Source organism: Athene cunicularia, unplaced genomic scaffold (assembly GCF_003259725.1).
Source record: "Athene cunicularia isolate RWA unplaced genomic scaffold, athCun1 SCF_1, whole genome shotgun sequence".
NCBI classification, from domain to species: domain Eukaryota; kingdom Metazoa; phylum Chordata; class Aves; order Strigiformes; family Strigidae; genus Athene; species Athene cunicularia.
This window is the reverse complement of record NW_020799155.1, coordinates 1,060,533-1,079,585: the sequence shown is the minus strand read 5'-3', so window position 1 is coordinate 1,079,585 and position 19,053 is coordinate 1,060,533. Positions and strand designations below refer to the sequence as shown.

Here is a 19,053-nt window from a genome sequence, read left to right as displayed (position 1 = left end):
CCCGGGCAGCCCATTCCAACGCCCAACAGCCCCTTCTGCAAAGAAATACTTCCTCAGAGCCAGCCTGACCCTGCCCTGGTGCAGCTTGAGGCTGTTACCTCTTGTCCTGTCGCTTGTTACTTGGCTCAAGAGACTCATCCCCAGCTCTCTGCACCCTCCTTTCAGGGAGCTGTAGAGGGCCATGAGGTCTCCCCTCAGCCTCCTCTTCTCCAGACTAAACACCCCCACTTCCCCCAGCTGCTCCTCATAAGACATAATAAGCCCAGCATCTAGGGTAACAGTCAGCTTCCTTCCCACAGGGTGTGATGAAATTCACAGAAGTGCAAAAATAACTTAATATGCAAATGCCACCACAACTCCAGTTATTTCCTTCCTCATCCAATAATGAATACTGCACAGGAAAAGGAAAATGTCTTGTTTAACAAGGTGGCAGCAGGAAGACTATTTCTGAAGCAGCATCTTTAAATTCAATGCCAATTGCTTGAGCAAACAAGACAGAAAAATTCAGCTAATTTGCATGTAATACATTTGTCTCCATGCTTGCTACACAGCTACGTAACAGGATAATGAAACAAAAGGTTAAAAAGCAGCCCTAATGGTCAAAAGGGCTCTGACGTATCCAGTACTTTTGGGGGACAAAAAAACCCCAACAGGTCATTTTTAATGTATTGGCTGAAGGATTATACTAAGAGGTTTTAAAAAGTTTGGTATGTTCAGGGGAAGTTAAATGTCAGATTCAGAGCCCTTGGTCTCCAATTGCTATTGAAGTCATTCCTCAAGCTAACTGCAACAGAAAATTTGGTCTTTGTAACAGTCTACAGTCATAAATTACTACTACTTGGTGTGTTGCCTTTTTTTTTTTTTTGCTTTAGTATGTACAGAAACATTGTCACAAAGTCACACTACCACTGCACAAAGCCTTTACCACTGCTTGAGAAAAAGACCCTTTTGATACAATTCTGAATCTCAGTTTAAAAAATAAAGCAAAACAAAATAAAAAACAAAAACAAACCTACAAGTTGTTTTTGAAAACAGTATCACTTTGAACTAGAATTCCCCCTTCAGCTCCTGCGTTCCTGAAAAAAACAGCAGCAAAGTACTTGGGAATAGGCTAGACTATGAGGTAAGTAAATGGAAAAATAAGATTTTAATTACTGGGAAAAGAATTAATTTAGTTTGATTTTATCTGACCTGAGAAGATGAGATCAAGAGCAATCTACAAGCACTGTAAAACTCCTTCTGAAGCCTTCTGAAATACTCCATGATTATCTCTTGACAACTGCTACTGGATGGCCTATGCTGGAACATTTATTTCAGTGGTTACAGAACACCTCTCCTTTCAGCCTAAATTTACTTTTGGCTGGTTTTGCCCATGAGGCTTCATGGAAAAATGTGCGAGTCCCAAGTAAAATAATGGTGTACCTGTTGGAACCTGATGTCCACATCAAACGCAATCGGGTCCCGTGGGTTGCAGATGACAGGAAGGGTGTATTGCTGACCAGGCGCAGCAGTGCAAGGGATGAATTTCACAGTGTAAGTACCCGAGTAATCTCGTACCTGCAAAAAGATCAGAGAAATGAGCATTTCTTCACAGTCTCTGAACGATCTCTTTTTCAGCTCACATTGTCCCTGAGGTAAAGCTGAATTCCCAGCAGCATCCTAAAGACTTTCACTATCTTGGACATTGCTGTTTACAATTGTGGGGCTTTACCTCATGCAGGAAGCATGTGCACCACTGTCAATGCACTTCAGCAGCACAGGCAAGGCACTGACATGTGCTGTCTCCCCTCTACTTCTCTGTAAAATAAGGACTAATAGAGAATACCTGCTATCAGGCCTTTGAGGGACTGACCTTGCTGTGGTGGTGGTAATCCAATATGTCAGTGTCCAAATCTAACATACTCTCTGAAGAGAAGCTGATTTTGGTTCAACTTTTAGTGAATGCAAACAGCTCCTTTCCTGCCAGCTCAGTAACTGAACTGTGACCCTCTCAGAGAAGCAAGACAATTTTAAGCAAGACTCTTCTGCCCTATTAGAGGCAGAGGTTGTGGGGCCACAGCAGTTCCTGAGCTCAGCAGGAGCTAAGCAGCTTTGTGGGGAAAAATCTAGCTTCTCAGAACAGCAACAGCCACTCCTGGATCAGTTTCCTGGCAATTCCAAGGGAGATAATGTTAGGGCAAATTCTTCAAGAGAGGCCACAGCTCCCTGAATGGTGCCAGCTACCGAGAGCATGAGCTCAGGCCTCCGGACTAAAGCTCCAGGGAAACCAGGGACTTCTGACTGTTCATTATGTAATGAAAATACATGACTGCATCCAAACGAGTTGATGCTTACTGATCTTATAGTGCTGACGACTGCATGGAAAGTATGTTAAAAACTGACATTTCCTTTGCTTCCATAAATTCAAGCCTGAATGCAAACTCACAGCAAAGTCAGAAATAAAACTCCACTGCTGCACAGGCTGGTGGAAGGTCGGCTCACTTTGTAACAGACTGAGCGTAAACGTGAGGCCAGGGTGGTCAGTGGATATCACCATTGATGTCAGAGATGTTCCTGAAAGAATAAAAGGGAAATTAGAATTTGCCATAATTAATACTGATGCCTGGCATGGTATAAAATCAGCAGACAAGAGCAAAGAAGCCAGAGAATGGAAAGGCATTAACTTACACCCCAGAAAAGGAAGCACCTCAGTTACTTACTCTCCTTCTACACTGAGACAGACCCCTTACTGTGATACCCTTCTCCTCCACCAGGTAGACAGCACTACAGATGCTCTGGCTAGCAGAGGTGGACAGGCTGGGCACACACCTGGGTGGGACATCACCAGCTGGCCCCGGAAACGAATCTCCATTCGGAAGTTCACCACTAGTCGCCCTTCGTCATTGATCCGCATACTCGTGGGATAGAGGGAGCCTAGGGAGGAAAAGACAACAATTTTACCACCAACATTTCCTGAGTGCATTTTTAAAGGAAGGCTCTTCATGTATTTTCTGCATATAGAGATCTGAAACACTCTACCTAAACTCTGGTGCTCTTCACAGATATCAATAATTGATTATTTTGAGCTAGATCTCCAAACACACCAACTTCAGAAGAAATGCACTCATTTACCCCTGCTAATAGTTTGAGTCATTAAGGCAGATTCTTTTTTTCCTTCCTCTTGCTGACATACGACTGTCCTCACCTGAAGTATATCCACATATACCGATATAACAGAGTGCAGACAGGAGAAAGGTGGTGTCTGGGACTTTTTGTCACATGGACACCAGGGCTGCTCACTCCAGTAAGGTCCCTTTTACAGGCACTTCCCCTGCACAGGGCTATGTAAATGCTTCTGTGGCCTTGTAATTGGTACCAAAATTCAGCACTGGAGCCTATCTCTCCATAAGAATGTCTGCTTTAGAGTTGGTCTGTGCACTAGTTTATCTCATTTTTCATAGACTCAAAGTGGTACACAACTGAAGGAAGATTCAAAACACCTAGTCTAGTAACACAGGGCATTAAAGTACAAATATAATTGTCCTTTAGGTGGGTGTTTTAACTGAGGGAGTCAATGTGCTGTTACTGATTTCAAGACTCTCAAGGACAAAAAGCATTGAGTTATTGACCATATGTCTCCCATCATCAGAACGTTGAATAGGATGGAGTTTAGAAATGATGGTATCTGAAACAGCTCACCTCGGAGCTCCGATTCAGGAGGGCTGCCTATCCCATCTTTCCACAGGATAGCAGTGTCATACACAAAGGTGAGTCTCAGTTCAGATTGCAAATCAAAATGTTGCCAGCCACCAATGGCAGCAGGGGAGTGGAAGACATAGGAGAGACATAGAGAGGCACTCGCAGAGTTACATATGACTGCACCAGATTCAAGACCTGAAAAACATTGAGGTACCAGGTTACTGCAGTTGACCTGAAAAAAAACAACAAAAAAACCAAACCAAAACAAAACAAAAAAACACACACACAAAAAAAAAAAAGCTGCCAACTTTTCATTCTCATGAACTGCACTCTTTAAATCGAAGCAAAAAAACCCTGCGCAAAAACATTTTACATCTGTTCCTGACATCATTATTATTTCATGTCCTACAAATCACCTCACTAGAGACCGTCCTCAAATCTTTGCCAGTGTAACATAACAGGGTTCATACCTCTCCAAAACAAGGACTAAAATTTTGGTTCACTTTGGATTTTTATTTTTTTTTTAAAAAAAGGTAAAGCCTTCAAAAGAAACTTCATAGAAATTGAAGGTGGCCTAAATTAAAATTCCAGATCAGAACCGCCAGATCCCTTAGGCATTCAGAAATCAAACACAAATTTAAAAATAAGTCCTGTAAGTAAGTAACACCTACCTTTACAATAGATTGAAGTCTATATATTATGGCACCCTGAAACACTGCAATTTAAAATTATGGTCTGAGTTAAGCAGCTCTCTCTCTACCAAGCGACTAACAAGCAACAAGAATGGGAGGCCAAGCAGATAATTAGTAAATAAATCTTCTCTGACCACTGAGCATCACTTGAGAAAGTAACAGTTGAGCACCTACAGAATGGGAAAGCATCAAGCTGCTGAGCCAAGGCTGATTCAACGTGGAGTCTGCACAGAGGATCTACAGCCTGGAATTTCCTGTAATGTAAGTGCAATTGCTGTAGGGTGCTTGTGCGCTGGGTTATTTTCCAAGTAAACACAATGTGCTGGCAGACACTACACAGAGGAGCCACCATGCCTGCTCTGTGATTGATGTTGACACAATTCATATCAAAGACCTGGAACGATGGCCTGTTTTTCTCAGGAAAATTAGGCGTGTGTTTGTTCCTTATGATTCAATCTTCTATTTATAAAATCTCACCTACTTGACAGGTCTGCCTAAAGCCCAAACACTGTAAATCTAAATTAGAGCTTCTAATTAAAAAAGTATTTTAGGGTTAAAAAAAAAAAAAAAAAAAAAAAAAAAAAAAAAAAAAAAAAAAAAAGCATTTTTTTGTGTAGCCTTAAAACACACTTCTGGGGTCACTAATATATACTCTACACACATGGTTTACTTCTATAAGACAATAAAGTTGGATCCTCCTTTTTGAATATGATGCTACACGGACTTTGGTGATAGCATAAGCAGGTACAGAGTTTGGAAAAGCTCTTTGGGTCAAAAAAGCAGTTTCTAAAATCCCGACTAGGAGCAACAGCCATGCAGTAAGCTGTGCTCAGTTACGAGGAAGATGATTCATGTCTGCGCACAGAAGTACAGTGCAAACGTGTACATCTAAAAACATTTGTGCCAACAGAACATGTATCAAACCACATGTGCAGTGACTAAATCCTGTCTCACTCAATCCTTAGTAAGGCTTTCTGTTGGGCTTCTGCTTCCAAAGCCTCCTGTTGAGAGAGGAAGGTGCTTCAGTGCCACATACCTGCCCATTTGTTTGTGCTAATGGATCCACCACAGTCAGCCAGCAGCTCAGACATATCGTAGTAACTGTTGAACTCCCAAAGGCAAGCCTCAAGGTTGAGGTTCTGGTAGAAGTGCAAGGTTTTGGCAGACCGCAGAGCACTGCTGTACTGGTAAGGTGACGTTTCTCCAATCACTTTGGGGTTCTTCATTTCCTCTGTAATAAACCCATGTTTGGTCTGGATCTCATTATAGTCAAGTAGGTTGGAGCACTTGTGGTGTCCCACACGAGTGCCATCTGGACTAAGCATTAGCTCAAAGTTGGATAAGGGGCGTGTGGAGATAACCGGCGGCATTCCTGAAACATAAATATCATGAGAGCCATTAACAACCTGAAAGGAAAAGAACAAATGAAGTATTCATTAACTGCTCGTGAACGTATTTTTAGAGGTGGAGTCTGGAAACATAGATGCTAAGGAAGCCCGGTGTTTCAGCCATACGTTAAACCTTGCCATTTGCAAGTTCACATGCTTTTTAAACACAGATTTTGAATCTAGACAAATTCAAATACTTAACTGGTCCATGGCAACTAATTTCCAATTTAATACTAATTCTGTCAGAAGTCCTCTCACAGTAGCTAAAACTTGGTGATTTCACAGTGAAACTGTAACCACTCTTCAGAGTTCTGTTGGAGAATGAGTTTTCTAAAACAATATAGCTTCTTTAAGTCTTTGAAGTTCTATGAATTTTCAGAAACCTGAGACCGCTAAGAGTCAGCTTGGTTTATTTATCAAGTGCTGGAGAACCTCTCAAAATTGTGCTGTGTTGAGTGTTGCTCACTTTTAAAGTTTTACACCTAACTTTTTTTTTTCCCCCTTAATGCTCCCCTAGAAGAGACAACACAGAAAAAGCTTCATTCAATAGCATGAGCATCAATATCTCATAATTATTTAAAAAACTTAGCTCCCCACAATTTTTAGTGTTCAAATAACTGCACTAGGGGAAAAAAAAAAAGTTTAATCCCTTTGGCTTCTCTACCTTCAAAATTAATATTCATTCAAATAGCCTTAACACACCAGGCATAAGCATGTGTAGTTTTAGCTCACAGCACAGTTCCACTGTTATGTTAACTTGTCCAAAACACTGTCTTCAAGTACATAATGAGAAGGAAGCGAAGCCAGAGAAAGAACCTGCCCTGCACTATAGTCCTGTATTCCAACTTCAGGTGTAGCACACAGTTGTTAATCCTTATAATGTAGTTGGGGTAAATGATATATCACAGCATATATACATGTAGTAATTTATGCTATTGCCAAAAGAGCTCTTCCACCTTCTAAGTGCACTTAAAACACAAAGAGGAAAAATAATTGAAAAAAACCTGTCCCCCACTCCCTTTATACTTACAGTCAGTGACAGTGTCATTGATAAAGACAGTGGCTTTGCTGGGCTCTCCAAGCACTGCATTCGTGGGCATGCAGAGAACTAGTTCAAACTTCTCTGAACCTTCCAGAATAGGCTGGCTCAAATCATCATGGATGATCACTTGTAACACTTGCATGTTGACTCCCGGTGTAAAATCCAGGTTACGGCTGATGCCCACATAATCAAATCCAGCTGTTTGGGAAGCAACGAGACTTGTATGGTCAGTTACTACTCTATGTTAACATTCACTCGTACATTTGTGAAATGTGTTCATAGTTGTTTCTACTGCTATCCTGAAGAAAGTTCAATTCAGATTTGTCATGCGCAAATCAATTTGGGAACAATGAATATACAGTGCAAAACACACACAAACGCATATCTGGATCAACGTTCACTCTTTATGCAAACAGCACAATTAAAACTTGTTTAAGACCCCTTAAACTGCAGAGTAACAGGCTACAGCATCAACAACACACAATAGACCTCATATCCACAGCCATTTAACCCTTTTGCTCAAGTCTGGACTACATACATGGGGGTTTACTTAGTTATTTACCTTTAAAGTAGCAGATATCTGTGCCAGAATAATTCCAGCTGTACCCTAAGAAAAAGCGTCTTGCACCAGGCTAGATCACTGAGCTTAAAACCATGCTGTTACCACTGTCTCATCACTAAAAGAAGCAGGCAGCTTCAGCGCTGGTGAAAACACCTAGAATGACTTTTTTGTGTGTATGCATGAGACTATTAAATCTAAACTGGAAGACGTATAATGGTTTCACTTCTCCCTTCCACTTGTGTCCCATTGTTTCACCGAGATTCTATTTCCATAATTTTGCATTCTTTTTACCCAGAGTGTTCCTGCCTATCCCCTTTTAAATGTTCTATTTGCTGCTTGTAATGACAGCAATTCCTTCCCTCCTTTGTCACAGTATGTTTAAATGTAATACTTAAAAGCAACTGTGCCTTTTTCTTTTACATATCATTTTGCAGCCTCTGGATTAGAGGCAAGGAAGACTGAACCTTCATAAAAGATGACCTCCCTGGTTGGCTCTGTGCATTATGAAGAACCACAGTTCTTGCACAGGTTTTGTTTTCCTTGATCAAATACTGTGCACATAGGCATTTCATATACAACAACATTAATTTTTTGTGTGCGTGTAAAACTCTATAAATAAATAAATAGCTCTAAATAACAAATAACATAACATAACAACAATAACAAATAACATAACAATAAGAAATAACATAACAACGATAACAAATAACATAACAATAAATAACTCTATAAATAAATAATTAAAATTTGGAAAAGAGTTAATTAAGAAGGTATTTTTTCCAAATCTCATAACTAGGCTTTACAGAAGCGATTTTTTTAAAAAAACTAAAAATACAAGATTAGACATGCACCATTAGTTCGCTACTTTATGCACAACACAGAAAATCCTGTAGGACCCAAACATATTTTTTCACCTTAATAGTGAGTATTCACATATTTATCACACACATTGTTATTTTGTTAATCGCTTCTCTGTTCCTCAGTAACTGTAGTCAAATTCTTTTTTCATATATGTACATTGCAAGTTAATTAACTGTACCTTCACACATACATGCTGCATTACTAGTTGCTCTAATTTATTATTTTTGGTAGCGAGTCTGACCATCTATCACATACATATTAAAAAAAGACAATTTTGCTTCCAGCTTGATTAATACAAAAATTTCTGAAGCCTTACCTGTCTCTTGCCAGCGTGTCATCAATTTTTTGTGCTGAACAAAGAAATTCTTGTTAATGCAACTGATTTCCTTGGCACCCAGCAGTTATAACTGTTCCTTAAAATTAATTTAGCAGCTAGCAAGTCAAGCGCCATATTTAAACAGCACCACAAAATTTTGGCCAGCCTAAGTATTCCTGAAGTCTGGTAGGGAAAATGACTTTTCATTAGGACTGAGAAACAAAACAAGGGTTTTACAGACAGAGCCACCAGAATTTGGGTATTTTGGGTCAGTGTTGGACAGAGAAAAATCTTTGGAGGTCACAGTGATCATGCCTTCCAGAATTTCTCCCACCGTAACTGAGGCACCCTAAAATCTCAGCTATACCAGCTCTTATAGATAAATAAAGCTTCCTTGGGTACTGTACTGATAGAATCATTTCAGGGCAACTGCAGGTTTATGCTGTAAATTCAGTTTTATTCCAGGGAACACAGTGCTATAAAGACAACACTCTCACTCCAGTTGTTTCCCCCAGTGTCTGCTGCGAGTTGAGGTGCAAGTAAATTAATGACCATTTTATTCACATTCAGAAAGCCAGTGAGCTTAGCTGAGCTGTCCTTGCCATACACAACGGGGTCACAAATATCATGGTTCTACCTGATAAATCCACGTCTTACGTCTTTTACTTAAATTTTCCAGCCCATATATACACTGAAGATAAACGAGAGTGAATGCCAGGTATCCCATTTTCATGCTCTCATGTCCCTCACACACGCTCCAAAACAACCGAAGCAAATTTTTATGTAACTCACCCTCTGCTGACGCTGGTTCTGTTTTTCTGGAACTCACTGTGACAGAAGCTGCTTTGGACAGGTCTGTTCCAGTCCTCCAGACACAAATCTCCACATAACCAGCGCTTTCATCCACTTGATATTCAGTGTTAGCAAAGTACAAAGCAGGTTCTAAATACAGAGAAAAATGCATATATGTTTGAAAGAGCTTCTTTGGCCTGCTCTTGTGCATGTATGCTTAACTCTTCAGTCTGACTTTTAGTGCTTAAACTTTGCAGTTTGACTTTTAATATATTTTTTAAAAGGCCCCAGAATTACCAATTTCCCCTGCAAATTCCAGTAATATCTACTGTCCACTTACATAAATACACCTGCCTACAACTTAACATAAGGGGGTTTTAATCCTTTAAAAACCAAACTAAATACTCCTTGAATTAAGTAAATAAAGTGTTGTATCTAAATATTTTTTTATTTTATCTGCAACCGATGGAGATCTTTCACAGCCAGCTGTTTACCTTACCATCTGAAGTAAAACAGCCACTTCAAGAACTGTGATTATGTAGCATAACAACAGACATAAGACATGGGATAGTTCTTCCATTACATTTTTGCTAAGTAAACTAAGGCAGATTTTTTTTTTTTTAATTTAATATTAAAGGAAATAGATATCTAAATATACCTTCCCCCTTTCCTAAAAGATAAAGACAGTTTGCAGGATTTCAAGAGTTCAGGCTTTTTTTTTAAAATTGTTTTCAAAGCATACATTTGACATCGATGTAGCAGATTAAAGGGTTACAAGCTGTTTTTTTCTTCAGTGTGGTAAACTGACTTCAGTTACTCATAGGGAATAGAAAAAGTTGCACAATCCAGGTCATGGAAAAGGTCAATATTAAATCGGGTTTAAGCAGACTCTTGTTTAGTGCAAGAGATCAAACATCACAAAACTCTCAAACCAGAGCCAATTTAGCTGCCTTTCTGAATACCCATCAAGAAGAATGAAGCAGCACACACTGGAGACACATTATACCTGCTGCTTCTACTAACTAATGGATAGAGTCTGCTAAATTCAATACATGGCCTCCTTTACTTTTGTCACCTAAACAATAGTAAGCTTTATCATCCTATCAGTATTGATAAAGCCTGACACATTTTGTCTGTGTTGTATATTATTACTAACCTATACGAACACAACGTAGAGAACCTCTCCAATACCACTGTAAGATTATTTTAGTGCAATAGCCAGTATCTTCTTTAGCGGAACCACCAGCAGTTGCACAAAAGCCCAGCATCCATTTAAGACACTGAATTTCTTCTGTACCTCTTGGGGAAAATCAGAGAACTCTGAAAAACTTTAGAAGTTGTGATTGTTGTCTCCTACAGTTAAGCAAATGGAAGCTTTGAGTAAAACAACATGGTCCATAAAGAGTTTTTAATTTTCTAGTGTTTTCCAGAGCTCAGTTTACTACTGGTTTTAAAGCCAATTTTATAAAAGGGACAAACAGTTTTCAACTACTCAATGTGCCAAGTAGAACACCGAAAAATACACAAGCTTTTCTACATAATGTCAAGCAATTCAATAATAGAAGTAACTCATCCTAGTAATAATTTTTATACATTCTGGATCTTACCTTCCCAGACCTAAATAAATGATCATTTGTGAATGGGGGAGGATATCTAGCTAAGTTCTACTCTCAACAGAGACAGACTGTATTGCTCAGTTAATGTGTGAATTTTACATTTGCCTAGAGGCACTGTCTCCTTCCTCCATGTATATGTGAAAACATCAGAACACCATCTGGCCCATACCTATATAAAGATTTCCACTCCAGCTTGCAGGCACCTCTGGATACTTACTGTAATTTTCTTGAGCCACTGAATGCAAACCTTCACATTACCATCAGAGCAAACCCTAATAATCACAAAGACTTACTTGTATAAGCAGATGAAGTCTTCATCACACAGTATTAAGGAAGGTACAAATGTTCCAAGCAGGACTGAATTATTTTCAGCCTTTTGATAGATTACCCTTAAAAAGGCTGAAACAATTCCTTCCTTATTCAGCCTAGAAGGTTGTCTAACAAAGCAAAGCTTTTGCATGCAAAACTCAAGAGAAAGGTTGGAGAATGAAACCAGACACTTGATGGTGGGTTAAATAGTTTAACAATACACAAAGCTCTTTGAAAATGTGTTTTTTTTGAGGGACATATCTATTCATCAGGACTGCAGAACTTACTTCTAGCTAAAAAATGCAACCTGTGGGGGACTGGAGGTGTTGGCTTTCTTGAAAATTGTTTTTAATTTCTTGAAGTATTTTTGTGTTTTAAGAAGGGTATCACAACTGAAAGTCAAACAATGTCTCATTTTATGTCAATTAAATACTTCAAGATGTTTTCAAATAAAATTTTGCCTTGCCTAAAGCAGTATCTCAGCAGTTTTAATCATCAGTTATTTGACAGTTTTGGCAATATTCCTCCTGCCGTGACAGGTAAGAGTTTGAAGATGATCACATTCCCTTCCCACTGGCTATGCATTTTTAATGATTAAGTCTTCCCCACACGGTAGGGAGAAAAGTAGGAATCTAAATATACAAACTTACATGCCCTTTTGTCACAGCTAATGGATTATCAAGTGACCACTGATGCCCTATAAGTCATTACAGTTGTGTTTGTGTAAAGCACAGAAAGAGTAAATCCTCACAAGGCAAAAGCATCACTGCAGGTTAGATTGGTGTCATGGGGACCAGGATCCTCCTACTTCAGTGAGTGGGCAGAAAAATCATAGGGGTCCCCCACCAGGAATGGAAAAATAATTTAGAAAATTACAGCTTGACAAATGATGCTACAATTTTGGCTACATTTCATGACAATGATCCCTGCAAAGTAAATACTTTATTCATTTTATTCATATTTTTTTTAAATGTAAAAAAAAATATTGTAATATGATGTAATCTATTCTTTCTCATTTCTTTTTCCCCTCTGAAAGAACTGTCTGAGATTCTAGTTTAAAAAGTAGACTGGTTAATTTTCTCTATTTACATAGAAATCTGCTTTCAAATATCAAGTCCATCAATTTCCCTTAGGCAAAGCTTAATGGATTTTCAAGTACAGGTTGCAATTCTTTTGAAGTTTTAAGAGATCAGGCAGTTCAGCTTACTGCGGTCCATGATAACTGTCTTGAATTGGACATTAAATAGCAACCTCCTAATAATTGTGAGAGTAAATTTTTTTTTTTTCCCCTTGAATGTGCATACTGTTTGTACAACTGTATGGACCGCAACATTATAACTTCAGATGTTGGTGCTGCTCCTTCTGATAACAAGCTTTTTTGTTTTGAAATATGGCTTAAGGAAATGCAGTAATCGTCATATCATTCTTATCACAGTCACCTTTCCCATTTCTATTATAGTCACCATAATTTGTCATTTTAAATTGTGCTGAGCTTTTTATCATTCTCCTTGCTGAGAGAATTTGAAATGCTTGCTGCAATGATCCAAAGTTTCTTAATCTTACTGTATTCTCAATGAAAAATACAGAGCAAACAAATACTTTTGTTCATTTCAAAAGACAAGCAGATGAAGATAAAAATAAGTAATGCTATAATATATTTTTTTTTAATCTTTCAAAGGAACATGTTTCCCATATAAATATAATACAACGAGAGAGAATTGTTCCTTGGATACTGTGACTTGATATATTCAACAGTATCTTCTGTGTCTTCAGAGTTTCTGAATATTCAGTCTAGATACATCTACTCTCCCAAAAATAGTAGGTATAATAAACATCAGCCAACGGGCTATTAAACATTTGAGGTCCAACCCTCAAGGAAGATGACACTTGTGACTCAATTATTACAATGAATCAATCACTTGTCTCTGAAACACAATCCATTCTTAGTATGGAGCCCAAAGATAACCTCAGTACTCTTAAAAGACACATACCTTATTTAGCATTTCAAAAGCTGATACACCAAAAAAAAAAAAAAAAAAAAAAAAAAGGATAAAAAGAAAAGCCATTTTATAAGGGGAGGTCATTTATGCATTTATGCTTTTCTTTCCCTTTTATGATGGTCCCTGAAGAAATCATTACATTAATTAATGAACATTTAACTAAGAAAGCAAAACACCATCTGAGGTAACTAGTAATCTTTAGGAAACAATAGTGATTTTAATAAGGAAATGCCACAAAACAATTTAAAATCAATTTTCCTTCATAAAATAATAGCTCTAATTGTTAGTTTGGCCTGGAAAGCCAGCCAATTTTCTAGGGGTTTTTTGGATTTTTTTAGGCTGTGGTCCTGAAACCTGTTCTACCTGTGATGACACTTTACACTCAAGCAAAGAGCTAATGTGGATTTCCACTTGCTTAGAAAAATCACAAACTGTTTGCACTTAATTCTTCAAAGCCGTTTACTGAATAGGCAGACCCTTTGCTCAGCCAGACACGGACAGGACAGCGTGCTCCCAGGTGCCCACATTACAGGAAAGTGATACACAACTTCTAGTTTACTGGTTTAGGATCAAGGGTCTACTAGAAAACCTGCACTGTTCTCTGGCCTGGAGACACCCTAGATCAAAGGCTTTATGTCTTGACTATTAACTTGCTGTTTCTTGAACTAACACTTTCCTTTATTTGTTACTTGATGCTATGAGAATGTGGAGTAGTAATTAGAAAGATTTAAGTTTTAAACTTTTACATGCACTAAGCTATATGAAACTGGTGACTTTGAAGACTCGAGACCTAATACCGAGTTATTTCTGGTTTATACGTGCATATAGCATGATTCTGTGAGGTAGCCTGTGTCAGACCTCTCCTTATGACATTGACAACAAAATTTTAGGACTTTTTTCTTTATAAAGTCGTTTTTCTCTTTAAGGAATCCCTGGGCATATGCCTCCCAAACCATACTTCAAGCTCTGATCAATGCCTTCAACACATTTTCTCTCCCAAATGTCTTTTTTAAAAAAAAAAAATAGTTGAGAAGAAATGTATTTGTTACTTCAAACCTTACTAATGTTAAGCAATACCAATACTAATACCACACATATCAACACTAATACCTTTGTATTTAATACCTTTTGTATTTGTAATTTCTTTGTATTTGATGATCATCAGATGTGGATGCTGTGAATAAAATTAGCATAAGATGTTTGCATATATATATATATATATATATGAATGACAGGGAGTGTTCACAGAATCTCATCATGGGTGAACAAAGGAGCAAAGTAATGGTTCCCAAATTACTTTTATTTAGAAAAAGTGCGAGTAGTACTTCCTGTGTTGCTTGTTATAGCAAGGAACACATTCATACTGCATATATCTGGATGTGGTCATAGCTCCACACTTCTCCACACTGTGAAAAAGGCTTTATCTTGCTATCAGCAAAAGCTCCATTGACTGCACTGATGTAGTCTAACACCTCTATAGGTATTTGAGCACTTATGATGTAATTATTCAAGCTTATCTACTATTGTGCCCTTTACTTAAACCCAGCCATATTTTTACCATCTGTACTTACAAATGAAGGGGTTCAGAACTCAGACCTTGCCATGGAGGACTACGCTTAGCAGTTTGCTGTAAGGTTATCTGCTTTTTATTTAAGCTGTTAAGCAGTTCATAAACCTGTAAAATTCTGGAAGTGATGCCAATATTATGGACATTTCTGTAAAAATTTGTAATATAAAAAAAGGCCACAAATGCAAAAAATGTGTGTCATGTTCCTGGTTCATTTATATTAAAGCTAATCATGGCCTGAATCAACATTTATGCTGAGTATGGTCACTTATCCATACAAGTAGTTTTGGAACACTATCAGATTCTAACAACAAAATTTTGCATTTTCCTTTTTCTAGGGCTGGCTAACACAAGAATATTATTATCCCTTAGGGCTGCAAATAATTCTTTTAAGTCTTTGTCTCTCAATTTCTTTCTTTTTCTCCTTATAGGATTATCCGGTCATTGTTAGAGGCATCACAGCACACGTCATCGTAACTAACTTGACCAAAGGACTGTGTGAATAGAGACACATCCCATATCTAAGCAGTACTCAGCTTTCTCCAGGTGGAAAGAGGCACCTTGAGTCTTACTATTGTATTATTCCTTTGCTAAGTCTAAAAATCATTCCAAGTTTGGCGTGCATACTTCAGCTGGTAGCATATTGCTCTTTACAATGAGAAATTTTATCTGTTTAAACAACCTTTTTTTCCCAGTATTAACAAAAACCCTTAAGTGTTCCTCTTTCAGATACAACCAGGCATATGGCTATGAATTAGGGCAACAAAGCTGGTGCAGGGTCTGGAGCACAGGTCGTACGGGGAGCGGCTGAGGGAACTGGGGGGGGTTTAGTCTGGAGAAGAGGAGGCTGAGGGGAGACCTCATCGCCCTCTACAGCTCCCTGACAGGAGGGGGCAGAGAGGGGGGATGAGCCTCTCGAACCAAGTAACAGCAATAGGACAAGAGGGAATGGCCTCAAGCTGTGCCAGGGCAGGGTCAGACTGGCTCTGAGGAAGTATTTCTTTGCAGAAGGGGTTGTTGGGCGTTGGAATGGGCTGCCCAGGGCAGAGGGGGAGTCCCCATCCCTGGAGGGGTTGAAAAGTCGGGTTGACCCAGCGCTGAGGGATCTGGTGGAGTTGGGAACGGTCAGGGTGAGGTTAATTGTTGGACTGGAGGATCTTCAAGGCCTTTTCCAACCTAGACGATTCTGTGAAATCTTTTTCACTTTAATGGACTGTAGGACTATGCACTGTAGGAGTGGTAAGTATATATATTTATCCAAAGTATATACACTCACAGTACTGTATTAGAAACTTGGTGGATGAAGGTGCCATTCTGCAGAAAAAACAAAACTGGTGAAACTACTCTTTGAAACTCAAATTTTACACATTTGATAAAGAAGGCTGTGCAGTTTCATATCAATCAATCCAGTGCCAGCAGTCTACTTCCACGTCAGATCAAAATAGAGTGGCAGCTTCTTTTCTGTCTATTCAAAACGGAAATAGTCTTACAAAGTGATGCATTCTTAAAAGACTCTTCATTTCAGAGCACACTTTAAGAAACCGGGCTTCAACCCTGGCTATCTTTCCATATGATGTAGGCTGAGTCCAGAATTACCCAGAATTTGTCTGATGATAGGTTATTAAGTATTTTGCTGGATGGTACTCTTAGAAAGAAAGTTTTATAACAAAGAAGTAAAGAAAGTGAATATATGATAACCTATCAAAGTTGTATTGAAAAGTAGAAACATGATAATTTTTTGTCAAATAATATAATTGTCTATGTGGTAATTTAGCTTTATGTATATATAAAATAATTTTCTATCTATTGAAAACTGCATAGGAAGCAGTTTTGATCTGCTGATAATAAATTATTTTGTTTTTCATGAAAATAAAAATCTGGTCATTGAGTCAGGTAAAGAAAACAACACTTTCCTTGACACAATGGCTTAGTAATGCATTATTTTCTCTTCCTATTCTCTGAAAAAGGTAAAGAAGCCTTTTGACAAATCTCTTAACTTCATTGTCATGGCACATTCACTTCTGATGTAAATCCTTTGGCCTCAGAGAAATTACACCAGTGATTATTTTGGCCCATTCATATTCCCTTTGAGAAAGCATTTTCCCCCTCACCAATTTATCTGTGTCTGTTCTGACTAGTTGACTTCTGCAGGACATACAAAAGGGTAGAAATAAACAGTAGCTAATAGAAACATTCTCCTGTGTCTTTAGCTTCTACTTCATATAACAGAGTCAAATTTACTTTTTTATTGCAGGACACAGAAATCAGCCCCCAAATTCTCATTATTTATTAAGTTAATCAAAAGCTGCAAAGAATCAGCTCACTATATCTTAAATACTGGACCTGACCATGTATCACGTGTCATCGTGTCTAATCATGGTACAAAGATTGGATTAGCAAGAAAGACAGGGACTAGAAGAACAAACAGAAGTATGACAATGAAGTACATGGCTTTTCTTCTGCTTCTGTCTAATAGTATCAATTCTTGAAGTGAATTCTGTGTCTCCAATTTTATAACAAAAAAGGAAGACTTGTATTTATACCTTAAAAGTGCTCTAGTCTTGACACTCTGGAAATTACCATGCATGACAAATTAGCCTCTATTAATTAGCTTTATCTGATAATATATACATTATTTTAATCTATAATACTTTCACAGAAGTAATCTTATACCTGTGTAAACTACTGTAATTACAGGCTCTGCTGCAGTAACAGTAAATGTAACCCTCACAGATCTACTTCAGAGTAATAAACCAGCCATCTAGTCCTATGCCAGCAAAGAAAATCTAATCCTCAACTCCTAATGCAATAACAAATCAGCGTAAGCCGAAGTGCATGACACATTTACACTGTATCTTAAACACAGTTCACATCTGTTCTGCCAGTTTTTCTACTAAGCAAATCATAGATCCAAGTTTTCAGCTGCTTAAAAAACAAAAACAAAGTGAAAGAAATTATTTAATCAGTAAAACTTCCAAAGAGGAAAGTCCCAACAAAACAAAATTGCTTCTTTACACTCACCATCATCTGTGTCATCCAAAATTATTATTTTAGTGCTTGGGAATTCATTGCCAATTTGGCCACCCACTGGCATGCTCAGAGAAATATTGAAGGTCTCATCTTCTTCATAGAGAGAGTCATCAATAATGATAATACAACAGATTTTCTCAGTCTCATCCTTATTAAAATGAATGATGCTGCTATGATCTTCAGGAAGTGAGATGTAGTCAGAATAAGACAAGACAATGGATGGTACTGTGCCAGTAGCAGAACCTATGGGGAGAGAAGGTAAAAAAATGAATTACAGGGACTCAGGACTTTAAAGAAGTGGAAAAACAATAGGCCTTTAAATGAAACAAACACAGACAAAGTCTTTTATGCTGGAACTGACTAATAAATGTGCTTTGGTAAGAGGTAATGGCCTCAGGTGGCACCAGGGAAGGTTTAGACTGGTCCTTAGGAAGCATTTCTTTCCAGAAGGGATTAGTCGTTGGAACAGGCTGCCCAGGGAGGTGGTGGAGTCCCCACCCCTGGAGGGGTTTAATAGTTGGGTTGACTTAGCGCTGAGGGATCTGGTGGAGTTGGGAACTGTTAATGTTAGGTAAATGATTGGACTGGATGATCTTCAAGGTCTTTTCCAACCTAGATGATTCTGTGATGCTGTGAAATCTTTCTCACTTTAATGGACTGTAAACACAAGAAATTACTCCTATTTATAATTACAACTTCTTCAGTAGCAAAGTGGCTCAGAGAGCTCTTATTGTCACCCAGCACTCTCATGAAACCATCCCTGCTCCCAATTCACCATTATTACCAGTTATCTTGACTCAACCTTTTTGTGGGGTTATACTTCAACCAGATGAGAGAAATGAGTCAACTAATTCCTCAGCGGCCTGCCCTGAGTCCCCAGGGATTTTCAGGGGACCTGAAGCCTGAGCGACCCTGTCCCACCTCACAGCTTCCCCTGCTTTGAGGAGCAGATCTAACTGAAGACCTCTCAAGCTCCCTTCTAACCCGCATAATTCCGAGTACATTAGGTAGCCTGATTTTCAGAGGTCATAAGTACATACAACATGCATTGATTACATTCCTTTACCGGGTTAGTAATGCGTCAGAAAATAAGCAGGTTGAGAAAGAGTAAATGAGAGACAATGTCATATTTACCATGCTTATCACATTTAAAACTTCGCAAAAAATTATTCTACTGCAGCATGTTTATGAAAACCACAG

The 19,053-nt window shown here is 38.4% G+C and overlaps 1 protein-coding gene across 1 annotated transcript in view; it reads right to left on the bottom strand.

Moving 5' to 3' along the window:
• Positions 1–19,053, bottom strand: part of FREM3 (FRAS1 related extracellular matrix 3) — a 55,370-nt gene that overhangs the window by 4,675 nt on the left and 31,642 nt on the right. Inside the window, 9 exon segments of the mRNA XM_026866960.1 lie at positions 1,423–1,557; positions 2,426–2,553; positions 2,809–2,913; positions 3,679–3,820; positions 3,823–3,873; positions 5,411–5,776; positions 6,763–6,998; positions 9,332–9,481; positions 17,845–18,096. Of these exon segments, the coding sequence (XP_026722761.1) occupies positions 1,423–1,557; positions 2,426–2,553; positions 2,809–2,913; positions 3,679–3,820; positions 3,823–3,873; positions 5,411–5,776; positions 6,763–6,998; positions 9,332–9,481; positions 17,845–18,096 (1,565 nt within the window).